We start from the raw sequence: 27,923 nt of genomic DNA, 5'->3' as shown, positions 1-27,923 counted from the left end.
TTCTGGATGGGAGTGGGAAGGGGCAGAAGATGGTTTCAGGCTTGGGTTCTGCTGATGAGATGTGCAGATCAGTCAGACTCTGCTCTCACTACTGGCTGGCATTCCTAAACCTGAGGGCATTTTATGTTCTCTGCATGTATTTTTTCCTAGCACTTGTCCTTGTCTAGTTGCTAAAGGGACCATACTCCTGAGCTTCTAGTACGCACCAAGGTGGAACAGGGCAGGGACCTTTACCTCTAGGTTGGAATGCCTAGGATGCCACCCCTCCCCCACCCCTTAGGGCATTTTGAGTGCCGCAAAGTGACTTGCAACCCAGGGGCTGGAGAGTGCTTCCCCTGGACTGTACTTAGCTGGGCTCTAGGGAGAGAGTCCTGAGGCACCCCCCACCCCCACCCCAAGTCCTCACTGGCTGATCCCAGATTAGCTCAGGTACACTAGGATTTAATCTAAGCCAATCTAGCAATACTGCACTTCCTGAAAGCATTCTGTGCGTTTCCTCTTTTCTACTGAGGTCCATTTATTTATTCATCTACCAGACACTGCACATCCAGCGTGTGCAAGGCACCCAGCTAGGCTCTGTGAGTAGTCACACTAAAGCGTTTTCACTCTAATATAGGGAGAGACCTGGGAGAGACTGAGGCTAATAAATTGCAGTCAATTAATGATTATGGAAAGAACTGTGGGCTCCAGAGGGAGGTGAATATTTCCAATTAGAAGGAGTTAGGGGTAGCAGCATGTAGGAGGTGACTGTTTGAGCCAAGCCTTGGAGGATGTCTGGCAGCTGGAACCCTATATTTGCATATTCATAAATTCAGATTTTCCTTGATTCAGCCTGAGAGAGAGAAAGGAGAGTAAAAGGAGGTGGATGGGGGAGAGGGCGAGGACATAATCCCCACACACGCTGAGGTTTCTGAGAGCATTTCTGAGGACCCCTGTCCTTAGTGCGGAAGGTCAGAACCCCAACTTCCCCCGCTGAACCCAGGCCCGTTAGCTTTATTCTGCTGTGCAGCGTTAGCAGCCTGAGGCCTTCCTGAGGGGGCCATGTGGACAGTGGCAGGTGGGACACTTGGCCACTTGTTCACAAAGACCTCAGACCTGCATCTTCTGGTTTTGACAGGACCACGTTTAGGACTGTTGCCCATCTCTGCTTCTTTCATAGAGATTGCCACTTGACCAGGTCCCCCCCCCAGTGCTATTCCCCAGATACCAGGTTTGGGGGCTAGTGTGACCCAGAAGGCACTGGAGTCCCACGCCACCGAGCACACAGCTCAATCCCTAGCCTTTTCCCAGGCCAGACGCACCAAGACAGGAGTTCAGGGCCTTCGACACTAGGTGGCAGCAGTGTGGCTGTGATGCCGCTGGAAGTTCCCCACCGGGAAGAGCTAAGGATAAAGCTGAAAGCTTGTTTGCTTTTGGCTTAGAGCACTTAACTCTGAGCTCCTGGTCTCCACTGCAGTCCTCGGCCTTTAAAGGACCACCCAGCTAGCTTGCTTACAAGTGTGACCCCATTCGGGGTTGCAGGTACTGCCAGTGATTAGCTGTGTGATCTTAAGCAAATCACTGGTGTAGAAACGGGGTTGAGGAACGTAAGACAAGGGCCATCTGGTGCCAATGTTCTTTGATTCTCATTTAAGGAGCTGCTGTGTAGTCTCTGAGTGAACGGGCAAGACTAACTCCAGTGTTGGCAATAGGCCAAGGTAGTTTGGGGTGGACAGGAGAGGGAGGAAAAGTGCTTTGATACAGTGAGAGACTTTACTGGCCTGTTCAGATTTAACTAGATGATGAGCATTTTCTCTATCCTGATAGTGGGTCCCTGAAATACTTGCAGATTAGAGACAGGTCTACGGATGGACCACAGGATATACTCAACGACAAGGGTTCAGCCTTGAGCCCCAGCCATCTCCCGTCTGGAAGGAACTGTGGAGGTGATGTGGCTACAAAAGGATGAGGCAGGGAACTAGCACATAATGAGTGCCTACAGTGTGCCTGACCTGTTAAGACATTTGAGTGCCTGTCATGTGCTAGGCATTAGTTGGGCACTTCCAAATGCCTTATCTCACTGCAAATATGATATAGTGGGGATAGTGCAGGCTTTGGTAGGGGACGTTCTGGGTTCGGATTCCACACTGCCGCTTCTTAGTAAGGTGTCCTTGGGCTAATTATTCAATCTTTCTGTATTGCAGTTTCCTCATCTATAAAATGAACTTTGTATTGTTTCTATGTGGGGACACGGAATCCAGGGGGGCCTCTGATTATGTGGATTAGAGCATCCAGCACAGTACCTGGGGCATAGTTGATGCTGAACCACTGCTATTTCTTCTCCACTCTGCAGGTGGGTGTATTATTCTTGTTTTACAGGGCTCTCGGTGACAAGTGAGAATCTTAAAAAGATAACTGTTATCCTAGATAAGAGGTGTTGAAGGTTGTTGCCGTAGGAATCGTCACGTCTGCTGTACAGCATGAAGGGATGTGGTGAGAAAGGAGAAGACGATAGAGAGGAGGGGGTAAAGGCTAAGTGGCACTTGGGATTCAGGAGATCTGAAGGAGCGAAACTGAGCTTTTCTGTTAATGGCTATCGGAGATGGTAGAACCCCAGGCTGGTGTGGCATCTGGAATCAAAGCACAAGCTCAGCTTTGAGCTCCCTTACAGCCCAGAAGGGATGCTCTTCCTGAGATGTGACCTGGAGTCTCAGGGCAGCCCCATCCTGCAGTGACAGTGACTGCTTGGCCTTGGATCTTGGGTTCAGACTCTCTGACTCTCCGAGCCCCTGAGGGAAGAGGCAGCGCAGGGGCAGGAGTCCATGCTGCCACCCACAGTATACACAGAACCCCAGGTGAATTCCGTGGGAGAGTGAAGGGAAATCACATTTTTCACCCTGAAGCAAAGGAAAACGGCTGTGAGCACAGTCGTATGTGACAAGAGGGGGCAGAGCCGGACCGTCCTTCTGGGTTGGGGAGGGGCGCACGCAGAATCCAAGGAGGCCTAGGGAGGTGAAGGGAATTGTCCAAGGTCTCAAAGGGGATTAAGCCAGGGTCGGGGCTGAAACGCCAGGTCTTGGCCATGTGACTGAGAGAAGGAAAGAGCCAGCTTTGCAGCTCGAGGAGGATGAGGGATAGTTAACAGTCATCATTATTAGAAGGCCAGTAGGGCTTTACTGGGTAGGTAGGACTATTGTAAACCAAGGAGTTTGGGAGACTGGAATATCTGCTTGCCAGACCTATATATAAAAAACTGCAGGCCTAATGTGATTGGATTCACTGGAAAGAATTCAAAGCACAAACTCAAATCTGCGTAAGATTACCAGGAGCGCAGTTCTGCTGTTATTTTTAGGAAAACAGAGTACGCAAAGCTGTGTTCATTTCCCTCAGAAAGCGTTTTCCTGAGCAGTATTAACAGCTTAAGAATTAAAAGCCACTTCTGTTTTTCCTTTTGACGCCACCATTTTGAAGTACCACTAATCATTGGTGAGTCTGACCCTCCCAAAGGAAAAGACAGTCCTATAGGGAGGATCACAGACCCGGGCAGGCGGCGCCACACTGAGAGTGCAGGGGAAAGAGCCTGTCTGGCTGGAAATAGGTCTGTCAGTCAGTGATGTGGACATGCTTAAGGGACAGAGCCCTATGCTGTGTTCTGGTAATGGACCCCTGGATGCAAAGGTGGTTAAAAACCAACCTTCAAGATAAAGACAAGCTGATCCTAAAATATAGTTCACTTGAAGTTTTTGGATGCTTATTTTTAAGATTAAAAAAAGCTTAGGATTATTATAAACCAATATTTATCAGAAAGTAAAAGTGTACTTAGAATAGTTTTGTTTACCTGATTAAGTATCTGGTTTTTGGTCTGTGTATAGCTGTGCAAATTGTGAACTTGTGCTTGAGCTTGTGGACTGTGGACTTTTTTGGGTGTCTCCCCCTTTACCCCCACCCCTGTTTTCCACAGACATGTCTCTGTCTCCAGCCTCCCTTCCCATGGGCTAAAAAGAGGAAGGAGACTGAGCAGGAAGGGGCCAACTGTTGTTCCACAATCCATGCCAGTCACCTGGGTACATCCATCCATGTGTTTTTCATAAATTCCCGCAAGACAATTAGCTTCATGGGATATTGTTAAGTGGCCTGGAAGTGACCAAGAAAGAGACAACAAACAAACACTGTTAACCCAGAGTTCTAAAGGAGGGTTAATGAGTAGCAGTGCTGTCTCTCGATATGTCCGTCCCATAACCAAAGTCAAAGGGCGGGTGGTAGATTATCAGAGACTTGGAACAGCCTCAAGGCACAGAGCCCACCACCTCTGCCTGACCCTACACCTGCCACCACTAAAGCCGCATTCCTTTTCTAAGTGGGTAAGTGAGCCCTGGGGTCCAGTGTCTCCCCTGCAACAAACACCGGATCATGGAAGCGGCCAGGACTCATGAACTCTGCCTCTGTAGAATGTCTTCTCTCCTAGCTGCCTCCCTGACTGCTTGTCTGGCCTGCCCTGCTCCTTTATAACATACAACACCAAAACTACGAAATCGCTAAAAGTAGGGGGCCTGATTCCTTGGACACATACCACTTTGTAATGTTTGGGTTTAAAAAAAAAAACAGTTTTAGATCAGTTTTAGGTTCCCAGCAAAACTGAGCAAACAGTTCAGAATCCCCCCACTCCCACCTGCCCAGCCTCCTCCACTATCAACATCCTGGGCCAGAGTGAACAAACGCCATTGATTTTCTCCTGTTGCTCTTCCTGCCAGAGTTAGCCTTGACCCCACTGAGTACTCCAGTCTGGCTGTCGGTTTTCCAGCACTTCTCTATGGCATAATCTCTCTTACCGTCATATTACGTAGTGTCATATGATGCGCCGCAGTAGTCTTTTCAGTTATTCTGTAAACCCTTCAACCTCTCATGGGGTCCTCACACAGCCCCTGGGACATAGGTGGTGCAAATATGACTACCTCTATCTGAGGGAGGAGGAAACAGAAGCCCAAAGAAGTCACATGGCTTGAGCAGATCACGTAACTATTTGGGTACCAGAAACTGAAACCTGGCACTTTTTGGAAATCATGCATTTGCCCTGTTTGGCTAAACTTCTAACGAACTCCTTTCTTTCCCTTTGACCGTTTAGCATACTCCTAATATGGAGACATATGCGCCCTGCCCAGGCTAAGAGCTAGATGTTGAAGTCCAGCTGAAGTTACCAAGCCAACTAGCGTTATTTTTCCTCTATCCAGAAAGCCAGTCTGTCTTCTCTCAGCAGCAGGTGTCCTTGGGCTTGCAGCCGTCTTCCAGAGAGGAGGCATCCCTGGTCTCCACATGGAAGAGGGACGCTTTGCCTGTGAGTCTGTCCGTGGCCCGACGAAGGCGAGCGGCATGACAGTTGAGGAGACACAGGAGAGAGGGTGGCTGAGGGCTAGGTCTGCAGGAGCAGCTTCAAGTCGTAGCCTGTAAGACACAGACCTGGGTGTAGGTGGCGTAAGTCGAGTGAAGTGGACACCAGGGAGCAGGAAGACCAGGGATTAGAAGACTGGATGGTCAGCACTTTCAGCTGAAATCTGGAAGTTGGAGAAAGGAAGGCCAGAAGCCGGAGCTCTCAGAACTGGCTTGTGCTAATATGGTGTGTGAGTACCCACGATGCTCTGGGATTGCTCGTAGCCTAACCCCTGTACTCAGGTAATGAGGGACCACTAATCATGAGAGATGGTGATTGGGGGTGGAGATAAAGTGCTTTGGAAGGAGAAATGAAAAAAAGCTCTTCTATGTGATTCTGTCACATGGAAGTCAAAACAGAAAAGGTTATTTAATCTAAAAAGAACAGAGAAAGACAATCTTATGATGTTACAAGAAAAGATCTGGAAAATGTGGGTCAAGGTATCAAGGCATTAAATAGTCAAAGTCAGGATATCTTAAAACAACCAACTTCTTTAATTAGAAAGCAACAAACATGCAAATGGCAAGTGTAGAAATTTATTTGACCAACATTTTCACTATAATGAAAATTACTCTTCAACATTGATCCAAGCTCCCACATTTGAAGGTTAGGGAAAATATTGCACTTTGCATTTTCTAGCACTCCTCATACATGGCAAAAAGTTTTTAAAACATTTCGCTAGTTTTGTTTTACACACACTCCCAAATTCATGCACACAATCATTCCAAACCAATGTTAGGTTATCCCCTGAAAAGGGAAAAACTCCAAAAAACCACGACCTTAAAATTGCACTAAAGCTCTGTAAAGGAAAAATAGAAATGTCGTATACAAATTTCAGAACACCTAAGTGCTTGCCAGTAAGAGCTGGTTACTCCTCATCCTCATTTTCATTCTCCTGACCGGAGCCTTCTGATCTGTCACTCTCCAGCCGGTCTGGAAAACACAGATATGAGACAAAAAGAAATACCTTTACTATTACAATTAAAATAATTTTCAGTGCCTTTTATTTAAAACTGATTAAAATGTATATAATTCAGAACATCATCATGTAAAAATCAGTTCACAGCTGTGTGTAGAAAAGTTATTTTTGCCTCTAGAGACAAAGAGTAAAGGAAACACAGGACTCTCAACTTTGAATATTCATGTAATTCCAAAGATATAAAAAGGACAAAGAAAAAACCCTAAAGATCTTGATCTACTGTGGTCTACTGCAATGATTTCAAACTGTGTTCCTGGGAGTCTGGGAGCCCTAGGAGGTGTATCAGGTGTCACCAAGGGGAGTGAGAGGCAAGCTGTGCGAGAGAATTTGGTGATCATTCTTGAGGATCTGTGTATTTGTTTATGAAAATATTTCTTAAATATCTGCTATGTTCCAGGATACAATGGTGACCAAAACAGTCACAGTCTCTGTCCTCAAGGAGCTTATCTAGACTCAACACTCAAGGGAGTGTACAATTACAACCCAGAGAGTGAGCACGGTATGTCCTCTCAAGTTCCATGATTTACACTTGCTGTTCCTCTGCTTGGGACACCTTCACCCAGTTCTTCAGCTATAATGGTTCTGCTTACTCATCTCGATACAACTATTATTCCCTGTGTGAAACTTTCCCCAGACTTTTTCCAAATACCCAACCTGTAGAATTATCAACTCCTTCCTTCACATTCCAGAATATTTTATATGTATCATATAATAATTACAGTAATAGTTTGTTTGCCTATCTTCTTACAGACTAGACTGTGAGCTCCTGGGAGGGTGGCAGTTACTTCTTTTATGTCCTAAGGGTCTGGTACAAGAGGTTCAATGAAGGTTTATCAAATAAATGAACATAAGTTTTACTAAGATAAGATGTATTACATTAGGGTATGTAAAGAAGGCATTAGTACCGAATAACTACCCCCACTAGGATGCAACCCTTTCTATCACAGAAAGATTTCTCCAGGGTAAGCTGGGGGAAAAAAGGGTTAGACACAGGGGAAACAGTTCAGTCCCACTGTCAACACCAAGAGAAAACTGAATCCTGAGATTTTATTATCTACAGAGGCTTAAACACTCCCACTGGATTCTAAGTCAACAACACCAGTATACAGAAGGGATTGTATGTTTAATTGTCCAAGTGAATTAGATTAAATCCCCTCTACGCCAACTCCATTTCAACGTCAAACTAATGAGATAACATATGTGTGTATGATTTGTAACCTGAATTATACAAATTTTAGTTATTATATAATAAGTGTTCAATACACATTTGTAAAATAAATGAACAAAATAAGATGATGACAGACCTTCACAGGCCACTAAGGAATCTAAACGCAGTGGAAGACTTTCTGATCAATAAAAGGCTAATAACTAAGGGATGTTAGTATAAAAGAGATTACACTCTTTTTATTGTGTGATATACTTTCATGAGAGAAAAAACCATGAAGTTGCTATTCTGCTTACCTAGAGTATCATGAATAGGATACAACTGACTATATTCAACAAACCTATTCTGTCATATTAGTGGAACACAAGGAAGCACTATCAGCCTATTTCAAAATGTGTAGCGTGACCCAAATTCTTTTTGGTTGTCACACTTACGAATGAAGATGGGGAAATGGAGGGGAAGGAGGAAATGTCACAGCCTTCAAAGTTTACAGCAGACATTAGAATTCTGCAGAGTCCAAAGCAAGCAATAAGAAGTCGAGTGAGGGCCCACAGAGTCTCTCATATAGGTCACACAGAAACTGACAGTGGCTTGTGGAATGAGGAAGAGGGCAGAACAGTTGTTCGTGTCTCAAATCCTTCTCACTTAACTGCTGTCGAGTCATGTCTCTCAGAATATAAACCCAATTTCTAAGAATAAATTAAATTAAATCTTTTTGTCCACAAAGTGCTACTGCGGTAGTAAAACTGCTAAGCAGTTCAACACTCACAAATCTCTGGTTGGCAATTACAGACCATGGAGATCTGAGAACACTGTGTTCTTTTAAATGAAAACTAGAAATAATCACTTCTATATCCACTGTTTTCAAAAGCTGACAACACCAAATTGCTCCTGTAAATAAGGTTTACATTTGTGGAAAGGTTCCTGTAATTCTCTGTTAGAAATATTTCTTCAAGAAATTATTTTTGATCGGAAAAGATATGAAGAGATATTAAGTTTGCTGGGGGTGTGGGGAGGGGACAAGGGAGATATGAAAAAAATACCCCAAGGAAACCTGTGTTCCAACAAAACAGAGTCAATACGAGACTCATCGTTAGCTAAAGATTTGATACTAGAAGTTCATTCATTCGTTCACCCATTCATTCACGAAACACTATTATATGCTAGGCACTGTTCTAGAAGCTAGCTATCCAGCTGTGACTAAGACAAACTAGGTCTCTGGTCTTAATGAGCTCACTTTCTAGAGAAGAAAAACAGAAAATAAGAAATGTATTTTTCTCCTTTAATCTGTGTAACAAGACAAAAATAAAGAAATGAAGTTAGAATAAGTACTTGATGAAATAGGCAATGACCAGAGAATGACTGAATGAGAAGGAGGGTGTGAGAAGGCACATGAAACAACTTCACACTGGGCGACTAGGGAAGACTTTTCTAAGGAGGTAACACTGGAGCTGAGACCTCAATTGTATGTTCAATTATTAGTGAAGTTGGGGGACGAAGTTGCCTAAAAGGCAGAGGAAACAGCCAGTGAAAAGGTCCTAAATATGCTAACAAGCTTGATGAATCTGAGGAGGAGGAAAGTAGCCATTTATGGCTGAAATGTAGTGGGCGAGGAGAAAACTGGCATGTGTCGACTCGGTGGCTGGCAGGTCTAGGTCATGTAGATCAGCGTATGAAGTCTGGGTTTTATTTTAAGAGCAGCTGGGGTGTCCCTGAGAATTTTAAGCAAGGGTGACATAACCTAATTTATATTTTAAAAGTGGGTCATGGGGCTTCCCTGGTGGCGCAGTAGTTGAAAGTCTGCCTGCTAATGCAGGGGACACGGGTTCGAGCCCTGGTCTGGGAAGATCCCACGTGCCACGGAGCGACTGGGCCCGTGAGCCACAATTGCTGAGCCTGCGCGTCTGGAGCCTGTGCTCCGCAACAGGAGAGGCCCGTGCACTGCAATGAAGAGTGGCCCCCGCTTGCCACAACTGGAGAAAGCCCTCGCACAGAAACGAAGACCCAACACAGCCATAAATAAATAAACAAATTTTAAAAAGTTATATATATAAAAAAAAAAAAAAAAAAGAATCTAAAAAGTGGGTCAGCAAACTATGGCCCCTGGGCAAATCCTCCCACAGCCTATTTCTGTAAATAAAGGTTTATTAAAGCAGAGCCATGCCCTTGATCTACATATTATCTATGGCTGCTTTTGCACCACAATGTCAGAAATGAGTAGCTGAAAGAGAAACCACATGGCCCACAAAGCCTATTTACTATCTGGCCGTTTAAAGAAAAAGTTTACTGACCCACGTTTTATTTTTTATTTTTGGCTGTGTTGGGTCTTCGTTGCTGTGTGCGGGCTTTCTCTAGTTGTGGTGAGTGGGTTTCTCATTGCGGTGGCTTCTTGTTGCGGAGCACGGGCTCTAGGCTTGCGGGCTTCGGTAGCTGCAGCAGGTGGGCTCAGCAGTTGCAGCGTGTGGGCTCTAGGGCGTGTGGGCTTCAGTAGTTGTGGCTCGCGGGCTCTAGAGTGCAGGCTCAGTAGTTGTGGCGCACAGGCTTAGTTGCTCCGCGGCATGTGGGATCTTCCCGGATCAGGGACCGAACCCATGTCCCCTGCACCGGCAGGCAGATTCTTAACCACTGCGCCACCAGGGAAGTCCCTGACCCATGTTTTAAAAAGCTCTCTCTGTGCTGTGGAAATCAGATTGTATGAAGGCGAGAGCAGAAGCAGGGAGACCAAGGTAGATGAATATGGATTATATTCTGGAGTAAAGCTACCATAATTGATGGAGTGAATCTGTGTATGACTGGGTAAGTGCCTGTGAGCTCAATATGATGTTACACTCTGTAGATCCATTGTGGAGGACACTATGGCTATCTAGATGTACACGTGCCAAGGTCCAGAGGTATGAAGGGATGCTTCAGGGTTTTATAAATCATGTTAACATATTTGGACTCTATCCTAAGAGCATGAGGAGGCACAGGAGAATTTTAAAGAGGGGAGTAAATTGATCAGATTCTAACCTATTTTAGAAAAGAGTAGAATGGTTCACACACCATCTCTCCAAAGCCTGTCAAAACTTCTAGGAATCTCAGAACTGCCTTTCTCTCTCAAGAAGTTGCCTAGACTAAAAGTCTTTAGTACAGCATTCATGAGAATAATTTTGGTTGCTTTTGCAGAAGCTCAAACCCTATTCAGATGAAATGAATGAGAATCTTTAATGGATAGGAACCAGGTATTTGTAGTTTTAGAAAGGGGATTTAAAGTGCACTCTTCATTAAAAATCACAGCTTAAGCAGGAAGGAGCTGATTTCCCAGGAAGCCTTGTGGAGTAATGGAAGGCTGAAGTATTCTGTGGCTAGATTGTGCTTCCATGATCAAAGTCTATTACTAACTCTCCTTGAATACACAGACATTATTGTACTTGGAATACAGGACAATGAAGAGAAGGAGAGGAAAGGAGTAGTTGACTCATCAAATAACTAGACATCTTAAGGATAAAAGCAGCAGAAATACAAACTCTTGGGTACCTTTTACTATCTAGTCTTTTACCTAAGAGAAACAAGAGGGTGAGTTAAGTTGACTAAACCTTGATTGCTGACAAAAAGAAATAGAAGAAAGGGAACCTTTATATTATAAAACATCTAATTTTAAAATCAAAGAAGGATGGTAATAACTATTAGTTAACAAACCACTGACACATTAGCACCTATTTAAAATAGATTCTTGGACTTCCCTGGTGGCTCAGTGATTAGGAATCCGCCTGCCAATGCAGGGGACACGGGTTCGAGCCCTGGTCCGGGAAGATCCCACATGCCGAGGAGCAACTAAGCCCGTGTGCCGCAACTACTGAGCCTGCACTCTATAGAGTCTGCAAGCCAACAAAGAGAAGCCACCGCGATGGGAAGCCCACGCACTGTGATGAAGACCCAATCCAGCCAAAAATAAATAAATAAATAAATTTATTAGAAAAAATAAAATAGATTCTTGCACAAAGGAAAGGAGAATTAGTTTCCTATAGGAAAACTCAGGAAGAACCATTCACCAGATGAACTCTTCATAAGAACAAGCAAATTTTAGTTGTCATAATCAGCAAATGTTTTTCTTGTTCTATAAAATGCTGCCTCCTCAAATCTGAAATCCAAGTGAATTTTAAAGGTTACTGATTGTTATTGAAGAAAATAGATCAAAAGATGTTACAGTGATTAGAAGTACTACAATAATATTTTGTTGGACTACAAACATTTTCTGTTTACATTTTAGGTTTATTTTTTGTTTTGACTATTTGAAATTTTCACTCTTTCCTTGTAATAGTTAATATTTACAATTTGGGGGTTATTTTCTCTCCAGCTCTTTTAATTACAGACATAAGGGGCTTCTTTGAATTCTTCAGATGTACTACAGTCTCTCTCCTCCAGGACTTAGACAAATGCTACATACTCTTTATTTTGCCTGGAATACTTAGCTCTCCCTTCCCCACCTTCTGAGAAAGTAATATATAATCTACTGCTTATATAGACCTGAAGGTCTGAAATGGAAGTTATCCTAACAAAGAGTGAGGATGGGAGGGGACATCATGATTATAAAGATCTCTGAGGTGGGAAAGAGTTTGATGTACCCCAAAATTCAGAGAGGGCCAGAGTGGATGGAGTGGATAGAGAAGGAAAGAATGCACTAGAAAAGCAGTTTGAGATCAGGTCATCCAGAGGACTGCATGTCTTATTCATGACTTGAACGTGTTCCCGAAAGTGAAATTTGTAGGTAAAAGGGGAGTAAGTGCTTGGAAGCTAGTTTCAAATTCAGGCTTTACCATTTATCAGTTATGTGACCTGGGGTGAGTTATTACAAATAATCTACTTTGTAAAGGGTTGGAGCTAACTGAGGATAAATTTGTGAAATGACTGGTATATTGCCTGATACATTACAGGTATTCCATAAATGGTGGTGGTTGTTATTATTAAATAATACTCAACATATGAAGAAATTTGTGATATCAGTGAAGAGTGATAAACACTTTATAATGGATACTGGTTATTTTCTACTGTTATTAACACAGGTTATTCCATTCCTTCTTGAATATTAGTTGTAATATACACAATTTTGTATCTGTGGCATTGAACCTCACAGTTTATCATCTAAAACAAAAAAATACTGAAAAATAACATACTGAGCTATCTGTTTCAACCTCTGTAATAACACGTTACATTTATTTTTGTCTGGGCTGTGACTGATTTTGACCAAACCTACCATTAAAGGGTACTTACTATAACTTATCTTAAGGTTTATGGTATGATCTTCCACTCTGAGAAGAAAAGCACAGCTGATAAAAGTTTTCAAGTGACTTCATCTTTTCACTTTGACACTTTTCAATAAAGTTGGCTCATGGGGATATAAATTACTGTACTAAGATCAAGAATTCATAGAACTCCTCGTTCAAAAGTTAAGCTGCCTTCCATGCACCTGTTCCCTCTGAAAGGACTTAATGTCAGCAAGAAATAAACTTCTCTTGTGTTAAAAAAAAAAAAAAAGTTAAGCTGCCTTCCTTGATTTTGTAATTTAAGGAAATTTTTACTTTACATTTTACTTTTTACTTTTATTTTACTTCACTTCACTTCACTTTATTGGCTGTGCCGCATGGCATGCGGGATCTTAGTTCCCCAACCAATCGAACCCATGCCCCCTGCAGTGGAAGCTCGGAGTCCTAACCAATGGACCACCAGGGAAGTCCCTTTTTTTTTTTTAAAATAAATCCCTTTAAAGTAGATCTTAAATAAGAATGTTTTTCAAATATAATAATGATTTTAATAGTACACTGACAGTTCTTACCAGCTCGAATATGATTCAGTGAAGCCAACATCCTCAACATGAAAGAGGCTGGAACTGTAATGGTATTTCTAGTCTCTTCCAGCATGAGTTCATTTCGAGTTATAACCTATGAGGCAAGTTAAATAACCATGTCAAAGATCACAGGGTAACTGTACCTTTTCCTTAGAGATTAGGAGAACAGTAAAAAATTAGCAGGAATTATTTCATTCTTCATATATATCTATATATGTCTATATTTCCACCTTAAGGCTACTCAGTGCCAAATAATTACTTTAACTTGCATTCGACAGAGTAAGATCAGAGAACACTACTCTTTCAACTGGCAGAAAGACAAAGGTCAAACCTTGAGGCTACTTAAAACATCCAAGAATTCAATTTATTTTTACTTATAATTTGTTTTCCAGAGCAGTCTACTTTGTGTCAGCTTATTATTTTCCCATCTAGTAGAACTAATGCTTTTAGTGACAGAGTAGCGTTAAATTATTATCCCTGGGTCACTTGGGTCCCTCAAGAAAAATGTTACCTTGACTGAAGCAAAGTAATCTTGAAAAATAAACCTTTGGATAAGAGTTACCAATGAATTGTGTCTTAAGAACCAAGAATTGGACTAAATGAACATCCATGAACATGTAGGGAGCTAATGTATAATCACAGGCAAAGGAAAGAGGAAAAACAAAGTTCATGGCAAAGGAAAAATAGGAAGAAAGAAAGGAAAGCAGGAGAGGAAGAAAAAGATGCTAATCTGATCAGCAGTCCCCCAATGATATTACAGTACTTTTTCAACTCATCAGGGTGCCCGACAGGGCCCTTTACAACCATGCCCCAACCTAGCTTTTTAGTCCAACTGAGCTGCTTTCGTATGTGTCCTCTAGGTTTCAGCACACTGGTGGTTCATTTACCTTACAGTAACTTGAAACACACTGATCCTTCTGTCTCAAATGTTCCTTTGATCCTTGTATGCCTAGTAAACTCAGTCCAATTCTTATTTCCTCTGTGAAGACCTTCCCATCTCATCTATTCCATTTGCAAGCACGGCTGTTCCTTTCTCCGGGCTTCCAAAACACTATGCGTACATCTGACACTGAGCACACTATATTCTAGCTGTTTATGTCTGTTTTTTCCACTAGTCTTTAAGTTCTGAAGGAAGGGTTTATCTTTTTAAATTCAGCACTGTGCCTGACATACACCAAGTGTTGTATATATGTCTATTAAAATGAGTAAAAGTATACGTGGGAATTTCACTGTGAACCGTCAACCTTGGTCTAGAGAACTAGTTTTCCGATTCATTAATATTTTTAGCAATGAACTCTTATATTATTGTTTTAAGAGGGGGTAGTATCAACTTTAGTTGCACTCCCCTCCTCACAGAAGTTCAACAATTAGTAGCTGATTAATGCAATGGATCCTTATTTTCATAAGAAATCTTATATGGAAACCCAAAAATGAAAACCCTCGTTGCAGTTGGGAAGGAAATGCCCAGAGTTTAGCTTTCATATCATCCATCTTCCTGCTTCCAATGCTGTAAAAGAAACTAGAGCTTCAGAGAATTCAGTTTGAAAACTAGTGATGTAACAGTAGCTTCAGAAGCTGAGGAAATCTTAAAATATAATCATAAAGGAAAAGAGTCTCCAATCGTTTGTTCTGCTACCTATTTGGCTATGATTATAGAGAACAGCTACAGTAAAACTATTTTCTTAAAAGGACATAGTGTTTTTTTTAATGATTCTTCATTGCAATAAGCACAAATAGTCAACCTATTTTTCTTAAACTACAATATACTATATCTGTTACTACCAATAATCAATATTCTACTTATCCAAATAATATTCCAATTTTTACCTCTCTAGTATTGTGGGCATGTTTTATTCTTGACTTTTCTTTTTCTTAAAATTTGACCTCACTAAATGAATTAACTTGTTTTATGTTACCAACTAATAACAAAATGAGATGCTTTGATTCTTCTTAAAACAGCAGTTCAGGAACAAAGTGACATATGTTCTATAATAAGTATAATAAAAATCTTACTTCATCAGCAAGTTTTCGGTTAAAAATCCTTGACTCTTCTAGGGGTGACCAGATCTTTATGTCATAATCTATGCCAGATGAGGCTAGAACTAGAAATAAAATGTTCACATTAATATAAAGCTTAGAAATATGCCATTAATTCATGTAAATTTATAATGTATATATGCATGTTTGTATATGTTCAGCAAAATTGAGTTAGAATGGAAATTGTACTGATACCTTTAATTGTTAACTGAGAATATTATTTTGAAGATTTCCTAAACGTTACTCTAGAACACAATTTTAAGACCATCTTGAAATCACTCAAATTTTTTTCTTATTAACTGCTCTTTTATGAGAAACACGGGCAATTTCAAATGGAAGGCAAGAACAAGCCAATGCTCCTTTGTTCTGGTAAATTAATTCAGACATGTGAAGACTAAAAGGCTTGGAGGTTCAATTTGGTTAAGTAGTGAAAAGTTCAATCAGCCAAACCTCTTACAGCTGACAAAACTTAGAAGAATTCTTAGGACTATAATAAATTCTTTAACCTATTTCCCCATATTTTCTGCCAAAAGCAGGTTATAAGTGTTTTTTGTTTTAAACCCCAAATGGCAATACTTGACCCTAGTGGCTGCCTACTAGGATAATTTGGATTATTTTTATATTAACAACTAGAAAAAAGTTGAAGCTGATTAATCATACTAATGATTTCTAGACCTTGCCTTATAAAAGGTCATCTTACTTGGGTCAAACGGGTGTGGCTGCAGGCAGTTTACCACGTGATTATCAGCTTCCAGAAGCATTAAATGCTCAGCAGTGTGACGATCCCAGATGAAGATATGGCCACAGTCAGAACCACTCATTACAAAGTTAGCACCCCAGAAATTGGCTTCTTTTATCTAAGGGTTAAAAAAAAGGAAATGATAAGAGAATTCAAAGTTATTAAAAAAGATTTATTCTATTCTCAAGTTAAAACAATTAATTGGCTCAGAAAATAAAAAATTGAAGAGAGCCTTTGTCTTCTAGTATATTGAAATCATGATAGAAATTTATCAGCAGGGATAAAGTGGTAGTAAGTAATGAAAAGTCCCTCATGAAGATAGGGATTTGCTTTGTTCAATGCTATATTTATAGTGCCTGAAACAGTACTTGGCACACAGTAGGTGCTGAGTTAATAACTGCTAAATGAATGAATGGGATTTCTGCGTTTTGAACAGTATAATGGAAACATATATATATATGTTATTGAACTTTCCAAAAACGGTTCCATTGTCGCTTTTACAAGATAATAAAAACAATTCATAGAAAAAAATGAATTGTTCCCTCCTGTATCTTGCTTTATGCCAAAAAACAGAAAGTACCAATCTTTTTATTAGCTATTAGAAGCTCTCACAATCAAGAAGGAAAGATATAAATATTTACTTTTATGAAGCAATGAGACAAAGGATATGTTAGAATGGTTATGATGGAATTTTTCAGCAGATGCACATGAATGAACCATCAAAAATCTTTGTACTTCATATCAGAATTTTTGAAATCATTTTATGTGCAGCTGCTACTTTGCTATTTTTGGAAAGCAAAGGAGAGAAGCCAATTTTGTTGTTACTTGGAACTACAATACTTTTATATTTACTTGTCTTCTTTTTTTTTCCATTCCTATCCCTAATTATTTTCCTCCAAACTTTTAACCAGCAAAATGCAAGAAATATAAATTGGTTACTTATATTAATAATGAGTATGCTTTCCAGAATTATTAAATTATTACTACCAATGATGTCTATAGAGACAGCTAATTATTTCCCCATCCCAAAGTTACTTTTTGCCTTGACTCTAAAGAAAGCAGATTAAAACCGATTCTGTAGATATTTTTTGATAACTCAATGAATATATGAGAACACTTTCTACATATGAATGGTTCGGAGTTAACAGTTATGTTAATCATCTCATAAGATTCTCTTAGTAAACAGTTAATATTGCATTGGGTATATAGACTTCTGGGTTATAAAAACTTGAAATGATCTTAGAGATCATCTGGTCTATTCTTATTTCATAGATGAGGAAATTAAAGTCTAGAAAGACAAGGTGACTAAAACAAATCTTTACTTGTCAATCTTGGAAAGATTTATGATTAATCTGACTATGTTTTGCAATGAACCTGGATTTCATGTATCCAAATCTTTCTCTCCAAAACCAACAAAGGGCACTAATATGAACTAAAAAAATCTACTAGGAAAGTAGACAACAAGTGTGAGAGAGCAAAAAAGAAGCAATGGTTACTTATACAAGCTAAAATTTTTAAAATTCTACGATAGTTCCTCAGTAGGGTAGACTTTTCTTATAAAAAATGATGGTCTTTCACAATATATTATAGGACGAAAAGAACTATGTTTGGGTAAAGAGATAACTGTGAAGGTGCAATAATATATTGGAATCACACTGGCATATATGAAAATAATCATTATGGGAAATAAATTCATATTATGAAATTGTAGTTCTTCGAAAGAATGTCATGTGAGTATATGGTACCATTGTCCTGGAGTTGCGATGGCCCTTATAAACCATCTTTACTAGTGGCCTTCTAATGTTCAAGGTATCCAATTCCTCCATTTCTTTTCTTTCTTTTCTCCGCCTGAAGAACTCCTGAATTCGGGCAACAGCAGAGCGTCTATGAATTACATATTATAAAAAAAAACAGAAATAAGTGAAAAACATTCACAGGACACTACAGAATGAAAATAAGCAACATTAAAATATGGTAAAGTCTAGAAAACATTTAAACTAAACATTATGTCAATAAGGCATCCCCAACCAAAGCATAAAGAGGCAGACACAACAGTGAGACTACATCAGACTAGTTGAGTTACTAAAACAAAATGTTTTAGTTAAGAGATCACTTAGAAATTTGGTACTGGTTGAGAGAGTAAAGGAAATAGCATGCAGCACACTTTTTAAACGGCTGTTTTATAAAAACATAATACAGACAAAATTAATATGCAATTTACTACAAATAAAACAAAACCTATTCAATATTATTTGTCCTCTCCATATTAGGAAATGTAAAGGCATAATAAAGAGAAACCAAAAGAAGAAACTAAGGTTAACATATAATTTCAGTGGATAAACTTATGTTTTGAGATTTTGTTTAAAGATGTTTGTTCTCAGCAAAGAACAGACTAGCCAAGAAAAACAATATTAATATACATGAATAAAACAAGGACCTTCAAATAGAATCTATTCTATATGAACTCCATATTAGAGTACAGATTTGGAGCTAATGAGGCTGATTTTACTCTCCTAAGAACTGAGTTGGTCACAAAACTAGAGAATAAAGAACAATGGACTCTTTAAGACTGATTTAATTATTAGAAGGAAATTTTCCTAACACATGTTACTGAATAACTTTGTTAGTTTGAACTTCTTATTTAAAACATTATGGGCTTCCCTGGTGGTGCAGTGGTTGAGAGTCCACCTGCCAATGCAGGGGACAAGGGTTCGTGCCCCGGTCCGGGAGGGTCCCACATGACACGGAGCAGCTGGGCCCGTGAGCCATGGCCGCTGAGCCTGTGCATCTGGAGTCTGTGCTCCGCAACGGGAGAGGACACAACAGTTGCGAGGCCCGCATACCGCAAAAAAAAAAATAATAATAATAAATAAAATAAAATAAAACATTATATTTTGCCATATAATAGACCAAAAATCCAAAATATATAAAGTGTCTACAAATCAGTATGAAAAATGAACACTATAATAGAAAAAAGGTAAAGAACATGAATAGGGAAATTATAGAAGAAAGAGACTTAATAAATATACAAAAGGATGCCCAGCCTCACTAATATTAAGATAAAAATAAAAACAAATTGATCTTTTTGTATGTCTATCAGATTAAAAAATTTTTTACATCTATCAGAGTGGCAAGAATACAGGAAAATAGGCACTACTGGTAAGAGTTTGGAAGTTTTATATATAAAAAAGTGCACTCTTTTGTTGTAAACTTTTTTTTTTTTTTTTTTGTGGTACACGGGCCTCTCACTGTTGCGGCCTCTCCCGTCGCGGAGCACAGGCTCCAGACGCACAGGCTCAGTGGCCATGGCTCACGGGCCCAGCTGCTCCGCAGCATGGGGGATCCTCCCGGACCGGGGCACGAACCCGTGTCCCCTGCATCGGCAGGCGGATTCTCAACCACTGCACCACCAGGGAAGCCCCCGTTGTAAACTTTTGACTGAAGTAGAACACATATTCAGGAAGGTATAAAATCATAAATGTGTAGCTCAATGCATTTTTGCAAAATAGCCCCACGTAACCAGTACCAATATGAGAGACAGAGAATAAATAGAATTCCAGGAGAGATAGAGAATAAATAGAATTCCAGAAGTCTCTCTATGCTCCATTCCCATTATTACACTCCCCTTATAGGAAACCACTATTCTGACTTCTAACATGATGGATTAATTTTGCCTGTTTGTGAACATTAACTAAATGGAATCATACAAAATATATTTTGTGTCTAGCTTCTTTACCTCAATATTACATTTGTAAGATTCATCCATGTTGTTGAATTTAGCTATAGTTCATTCATCCTCTTTGCTGTAGAGTACTACTTTGTATAAGTACATTATAATTTACTTTTTCCATTCAACTGTTGGTGAACATTGGGTTGTTTACAGGTTTTGATTACTAAAATAGTGCTTTGGCGAACATATGTACATATTTCTGTTGACTATATATCCAGGAGTGGAACTGCTGGACCACAGTATGTGCATATGGTCAGCTTTAACAGATACTCCCAAACAATTTTCCAAAGTGGTTACAGCAATTTATAATTCCACTGGCAATATATTAGTGTTCCAGTACAATATATTTTTGAGGAGAAATTAAATAATATCCATTAAAATTTAAAACATGTATTTGCTTTGATGTAGCAATTTCATCTTTTAAAAATGTATGCTGTAGAAAAATGAATATGCAAATATATATATACACACAATATATACAGACACACACACATATATATTCACTGCAGTACTTTGAGAAACACTGGAAATAATCTAAATGTCTTATACATAGAAAGGTTAAATAAATTATGGTACATCCATACATTGGAATACTTATGCCACCATTAAAAACAATAAGAAAGATCCATAAGCAAGAACATGAAAAATGTCAGCAATATCCTACTGAATCTACAACATAGGTTAAAAAATAATTCATAGGGGAAAAATTTATATATATACATAGAAAGAGTCTAGAAAACCAGACTAAATTGTTAATAACACTTTCTAAAACAATTACATAACAATTATGTAGTCTTATAATAAAAAGGTATTTTCTTTTTCATAAAATGGTATCATAAATTCTATAGGCTTATCTAAAAAGTGTTTAAAAAACTTTATCCTATGCTATATATATGTTAAAAAAAAAAAAGGGTCCAAAATTTTAAGTTAGATATCATTAGAAACTACCACACAGAAAGCTGACATGTTTAGTTTACTCTGATTATCTCTTTCTGATTGGGAAGTGATAAATGGGAGGGGCTGAGAGTTCAAATGTTCTCAAAAGAAACATAATTAATATGATTGAAACTCTCTTTTTTCTAAAGTGGAAGAGAAAAGGACACTCAATCAGTTAAAAATATGTGATTAACAAGAAACCAATAAAGAAAAAACTCTTGCTATGAAAGAGTATCTAGAAACTAACACAACATTGTAAATCAACTATACTTCTATAAAATAAATAAATAAATGAAAGAGTATCAGGTAGTAGAGGAAATAGAAAGAATCCTGCTGATAAACCGAAGGCCTTGGGAGTTATAAATGGAAAAAGAAACTATATGACAAATTAAGAATTAGACAAAAGCTCAAATCATTTAAAACAAGGTATTTGGACAAAATTAAAGTTGAATGAGTAATGAGATGATAGTAATTAACAACTGATGGTACCAAATCATAAGTGTTCATTTCACTTAAAAGTTTGCTGTAGAATATGGTCTAATTTACTGCTTAATGTTTGTTTGGCTTAACAATCCTGATAAAGAATAATTGTGAAAAACAGATCTCAAGCTATGCAGTTTGTATTGTACAGTTTAGATAAAAGATTAGGGCACCTACCACTATCTCGCTGTAGGAAAATGATCTAAAACAGAAAATAAAGCTTCAAGTACACAAATTTCAAATTAGATGATAAAAAGTGACACTAAATGCTATACTTGTATATATAGTCAGGTAATGTCCAACACAGCAAACAGTTCTAAAAGAGATGAATAAACTTAGAATGAATACATTGAGGGGAATTCCCTGGCAGTCCACTGGTTAGGACTCTGCACTTTCACTGCCAAGTGCCTGGGTTCAGTCCCTGATCAGGGAACTAATATTCCTCTGGCTGTGTGGCCAAAAAAAAAAACTTAACACACTGAAACCACTTTCCTAGAGGATATTTCATAAAAAACACCAAAAGAATATAAGATGTTGAAAATAATAAATTTGTAATTAATTACTTTGCAAATTTAATCAAATTAAAATTAAAATGATACATACATATGAAGAACACCAATCAGCAAATAACTATTTATTAAAAGCCTACTGTTTGCAAAGTTGTTTTTGAGAATATTAGTTATTAATTCTTTTATATACATATGATAGCTTATGTTAACTTGGCACGCAATTTAAAATTCATAAAAGACATTATAAAGTTCAGTAAGCATGGAAAATTTCAGAAGTAAACAATAAATAAAGAGTTACATTCCAACCCAATGGAGGAAAAAAAATGAAAAAAGCAAAACAACAGCAAAAAGATAAAAATCTTAATCCTAAAAAAGACAGGAAAGTTAAAAAAAAATTAGGTAAAACAGGATAATTAGAAATAAAAAGTTGGAAACAAGTCCAAAAGTAGCCATGATAATAATAAAGAGACTAAATTCACCAATGGAGAAAAATGAGATTGTCTCAGACATACCTAAAATATTACAACAAGGAAAGATTTCAGGGAAAAGGATATTGTGCAAATACTAATCAAATGAAAGGTGGCATAGCTACAGTAATAACAGACAAAACAGACTAAGATAAAAAGTAGCATTAAAGGTAGGATTACTACATATATAATAAGTTCAGTTTACCAGGAAGATATAACAATTTAACATATATGCACACAATAAAAAGCCTCAAACTGCATTAAAAAAGAAAATGACAGAACTACAAGGAGAATTAGATACATACACCATTTTAATGATTTCAATACATCTCTCTCACTATTTTATAAGTCAAGCTAGCAAAAAATATGGATAATATGAACAGCTCAATTAACAGTCTTAATCGAATGGTCACATAAAATTCTACATTAAAAATTAAAGTCATAGGGGCTTCCCTGGTGGCGCAGTGGTTGCGCGTCCGCCTGCCGATGCAGGGGAACCGGGTTCGCGTGCCGCGGAGCGTCCGGGCCCGTGGGCCATGGCCGCTGGGCCTGCGCGTCCGGAGCCTGTGCTCCGCAACGGGAGAGGCCGCAGCAGGGGGAGGCCCGCATACCACAAAAAAAAAAAAAAAAAAAAAAATTAAAGTCATATGCTTTTCAAGCACACATGGAACATTTACAAATTTATCATGTACAAGGCCACAAAGCCACTTTCTACAAATTTCAAAGTATGGGTCTAAACCAACCATGTTCTCTGACCACAAATTAGATGTTAATGAAAAAAAGCTGAATGTATACAATTAAAGAAGTTAGAAAAAGAACCACAAAGGAATCTCAAATAATATACAAGGAAGGAAATAATAAAGAGAGAAGAAAAGCAGAAACATAAAACAAAGGGGTTAACAAATATGAGAGAAATCAACAAAGCCAAAAGTTGTTTCTTTTTCTTTTTTCTTTTTGGCTGTGCCACACGGCTTGCCAGATCTTAGTTCCCTGACCAGGATAATGGAGAAAAAATTAAGGAGGTTCAAAGAAACAATGTTATGAATAAAAAGGTGGCTATAACTAAAGACACAGCAGGAATTAAAAAGACAATAAAAATACTATAATAAATTTGAAAAGTTAGATGAATCGACAAATTGAAAAATATCACCTAAAACTGACTAGTCCTGTAATTATTAAAGAATCAAAATAATACTTGAAAACCATACCCCAAAGAAAATACCAGTTCCAGATAGTTTTATAAGTAGGGTCTACTAAATTTTCAAAGAAAAGATCATTCCAATCTTATACAAACTCTGCCAGAGAAAAGAAAAAGAGGAAATATTCTTCTACTCATTCTCTGAGGCTAATGTAACTTTTTACCAAAAAAAGGGTCATGAGACTATAAGAAAGGAAATTCAATCAGAATATAGATGCAAAAGTCCTCACAAAATATTAGCAAACTAAATCCAACATGTCTGAAAGATAATCTATCATGACCAAGTTAGATTTATCTCAGGAGTACAGATTGTTTAATCTGCTTCCACATGCAAGGAGCTTGAAGGTTCCCACTTCGCAGCTAATAAGTAAAAGCTGAATGGACTGAAAAATCAACAACTCTTCTTGGATCCCTAAGAGAGAGGAGGACACCAGGCATCACAGAACTCTAGAATGCGTCCCCTCCCCCACACATCACCACATTACTAAAGGCCTATGTACCACAGTTCCTATTACCTAGTACATCATATACAGCTATGGAAAAAAAATTACAAGGCATAACAAAAGGCAAAAAACACAATCTGAAGAGACAGCATCAGAACCAGATATGGCAGGGATGTTGGAATTCTCAGACCAGGAATTTGTTTTTTTTTTTTTTTTGCGGTACGCGGGCCTCTCACTGCTGCGGCCTCTCCCGTTGCAGAGCACAGGCTCCGGACGCGCAGGCCCAGTGGCCATGGCTCATGGGCCTAGCCGCTCCACGGCACGTGGGATCCTCCCAGACCAGGGCACGAACCCATGTCCCTTGCATCGGCAGGCGGACTCTCAACCACTGCACCACCAGGGAAGCCCTATTTTTTTATTTTTATTTTTGTTAACATCTTTATTGGAGTATAATTGCTTTACAATGGTGTGTTAGTTTTTGCTTTATAACAAAGTGAATCAGCTATACATATACATATATCTCCACATCTCCTCCCTCTTGCGACAGACCAGGAATTTAAAACAACTATGATTCGGGACTTCCCTGGCAGTCCAGTGGTTAAGACTCTGCACTTCCCATGCAGGGGGCGCGGGTTTGATCCCTGGTCGGGGAACTGAGATCCCACATGCTGCACCACATGGACACAAAAAAAAAAAAAAAAAAAGATGCTTCCTGCCATCAGCATCCTTAGACCTCCCCTGTCCCCCAGACTATTGCAACAGCTCTGAAAGCTTCCTGACCTCTCCCAATGCCAGCCAGCTTATAAAGCCTCCTCCCCCAGCAACTGGGGGATTTCTCTTCAGGGCTCTCATTCCCCTTTAAAAGAATAAAAAAAATATATAAAACAACTATGATTAATATGCTAAGGGCTCTCTAACTGATAAAGTAGACAGCATGCAAGAATAGATGGGCAATGTAAGCAGAGAGATGAAAATCCTAAGAAAGGAAGAAGAGATCAAAAACACTGGAACAGAAACACAGACTACCTTTGACGGGCTTATTAGTAGACTGGACATGGCTGAGAAAAGAATCTTTGAGCTAAAGCCTATATCAACAGAATCCTTTAAAACCAAAAAGCAAAGAGAGCAACGATTGAAAAAAACAAACAATATCCAAGGACTGTGGGATAACTATCAATACAAAAAGTGTAACATAGGCATAATGGGAATATCAGAGTGAGATGAAAGGAACAGAAGAAATATTTGAAACAATAATGACTGAGAATTTCCCCAAATTAATGTGAGACACCAAACCACAGATCCAGGAAGCTCAGAGAACACCTTGCAGGATAAATGCCAAAAAAGAACTATACTTTGGCATATCACTTTCAAAATATGAAAATCAAAGATAAAGAAAAAATCCTGAAAGAAGTCTGAGGAAAAAAAAAATCATACCTATAAAGGAATAAAGATAAGAATCACATCCTACTTCTCCTCAGAAACCATGAAACAAAAAGAGAATAGAGTGAAATAATTAAAGTGTTGAGAGAAAAAAACAAAACAAAACCACCAACCTAGAATTCTGTACACTGGAAAATTATCCTTCTAAAGTGAATGAGAATAAAGTCTTTCTCAAACAAAAACTGAAGAAATTTGTTGCCAGTAGACTTGCCTTGCAAGAGGAGTTCTTTAGAGAGAAGGAAAATAATAAAATAATAAAGGTCAGAAACATGAACTGACATAAACAACAGAAGGGCATCAAAGAAGGAATGAGTGAAGGTAAAATAAAAACTTTTAATTTTCTTATTCTAACAAATAACACTTTGTTCAAAATAATAATAGCAACAAGCATTCCATTATCTATGTGCATATATATGTATATATATGCTTATGTATGCTTAAAGTGAAATGAATTACAGCAATGATACAAGGCACAGAAAGAAGGAATTAGGATTTTGTTATTATAAGATACTCAGACTACTTATGAAGCAGTATAGTGTTATTTGAATTAGCTGTAAATTTATATTGCAAACTCTAGGGCAACCACTAACAGGTAAAAAAAGAAGTACAAATGCTACGCTAAGAAAGGAGCGAAAATGGAATCATATAAAATGCTGAATTAAAACCACAAAAGGTGACCTTCGAGATGGCAGAAGATTAAGACATGGAGATCACCTTCCTCCCCACAAATACATCAGAAATACATCTACATGTAGAACAACTCCTACAGAACACCTACTGAATGCTGGCAGAAGACCTCAGACCTCCCAAAAGGCAAGAAACTCCCCACGTACCTGGGTAGGGCAAAAGAAAAAAGAAAAAAACAGAGGCAAAAGAATAGGGACGGGACCTGCACCAGTGGGAGGGAGCTGTGAAGGAGGAAAGGTTTCCACACACTAGGAAGCCCCTTCGCGGGCAGAGACTGCAGGTGGCAGAGGGGGGAAACTTCGGATCCACGGAGGAGAGCGCAGCAACAGGGGTGTGGAGGGCAAAGCGGAGAGATTCCCGCAGAGAGGATTGGTGCCGAACAGCACTCACTAGCCTGAGAGGTTTGTCTGCTCACTGGCCAGGGAAGGTGGGGTCTGGGAGCTGAGGCTCAGGCATCGGAGGTAAGATCCCAGGGACAGGACTGGGGTTGGCTGCGTGAACACAGCCTGAAGGGGGCTAGTGCGCCACAGCCAACCAGGAGGAAGTCCGGGAAAAAGTCTGCAACTGCCTAAGAGGCGAGAGACCATTGTTTCAGGGTGTGTGAGGAGAGGGGATTCAGAGCACCGCCTAAACGAGCTCCAGAGATGGGCGCAAGCCGCAGCTATCAGCGCGGACACCAGGGACGGGCATGAGACACTAAGAAGCCTGTGTGCAAGCACAGGTCACTATCCACACATCCACTCCCGGGAGTATGTGCAGCCCCCCACTACCAGGGTTCCGTGATCCAGGGCCAACTTCCCTGGGAAAATGCACGGCGCATCTCAGGTTGTTGCAACGTCACAACAGCCTCTGCAGCCCTGGGCTCGCCCCACATTCCGTACCCCTCCCTCCCCGCCCCGGGCTGAGTGAGCCCGAGCCCCCTAATCAGCTGCTACTTTAACCCTGTCCTGTCTGAACAAAGAACAGACACCCTCAGGCAACCTATAAACAGAAGTGGGGCCAATCCAAAGCTGAACTCCAGGACCTGTGCGAACAAAGAAGAGAAAGGGAAACCTCTCCCAGCAGCCTCAGGAGCAGCGGATTAAAGCTCCACAATCAACTTGATGTACCCTGCATCTCTGGAATAGCTGAATAGGCAACAAATCATCCCAAAATTGAGGTGGTGGACTTTTGGAGCAACAATATTTTTTTTCTTTTTCTCTTTTTGTGAGTGTGTATGTGTATGCTGCTGTGTGTGATTTTGTCTGCGTAGCTTTGCTTTTACCATTTGTCCTGGGGTCTGTTTTTTTGTTTTTTTTTAGCATAGTTTTTAGAGCTTGTTATCATTGATGGATTTGTTTTTTGGCTTGGTTGCTCTCTTCTTTCTTTCTTTTTTTTCTTACTTTTTAATATGTTTTTATTTTTAATAATTATATTTTATTTTTATAACTTTATTTTATTTTATTTTTTCTTTCTTTCTTTCTTTTTTTTCTCCCTTTTCTTCTGAGCCGTGTGGCTGACAGGGTCTTGGTGCTCCGGCCGCGTGTCAGGCCTGTGCCTCTGAGGTGGGAGAACTGAGTTCAGGACATTGGTCCACCTGAGGCCTCCCAGCTCCATGTAATATCAAACAGCGAAAGCTCTCCCAGAGATCCCCATCTCAATGCTAAGACCCAGCTCCACTCAAGGACCAGCAAGCTACAGTGCTGGACACCCTATGCCAAACAACTAGCAAGACAGGAACACAACCCCCACACATTAGCAGACAGGCTGCCTAAAATCATAATAAGGTCACAGACACCACAAAACACACGACTGGACACAGACCTGCCCACCAGAAAGACAAGATCCAGCCTCATCCACCAGAACCCAGGAACTAGTCCCCTCCACCAGGAAGGCTACACAACCC

General features: G+C 39.6%; 1 protein-coding gene across 7 annotated transcripts in view; it reads right to left on the bottom strand.

The window, feature by feature from the left end:
* Positions 1–5,875: 5,875 nt before the first annotated feature.
* The window catches only part of DCAF6 (DDB1 and CUL4 associated factor 6), a 170,259-nt gene continuing 148,211 nt past the window's right edge, over positions 5,876–27,923 (bottom strand). For all 7 annotated transcript variants that reach the window (XM_024116668.3, XM_024116670.2, XM_024116672.3 and 4 more), the window contains 5 exons: positions 17,894–18,032; positions 16,110–16,266; positions 15,386–15,474; positions 13,361–13,466; positions 5,876–6,337 (listed from right to left, as the gene is read on the bottom strand). In XM_024116668.3, the coding sequence (XP_023972436.1) occupies positions 6,273–6,337; positions 13,361–13,466; positions 15,386–15,474; positions 16,110–16,266; positions 17,894–18,032 (556 nt within the window). In that variant the 3' untranslated portion in view covers positions 5,876–6,272. The remainder of the gene's footprint in view (positions 6,338–13,360; positions 13,467–15,385; positions 15,475–16,109; positions 16,267–17,893; positions 18,033–27,923) is intronic.

The sequence above is a fragment of the Physeter macrocephalus genome, chromosome 4, assembly GCF_002837175.3.
Source record: "Physeter macrocephalus isolate SW-GA chromosome 4, ASM283717v5, whole genome shotgun sequence".
Lineage (NCBI taxonomy): Eukaryota > Metazoa > Chordata > Mammalia > Artiodactyla > Physeteridae > Physeter > Physeter macrocephalus.
This window is presented reverse-complemented; position numbering and strand designations above follow the sequence as displayed.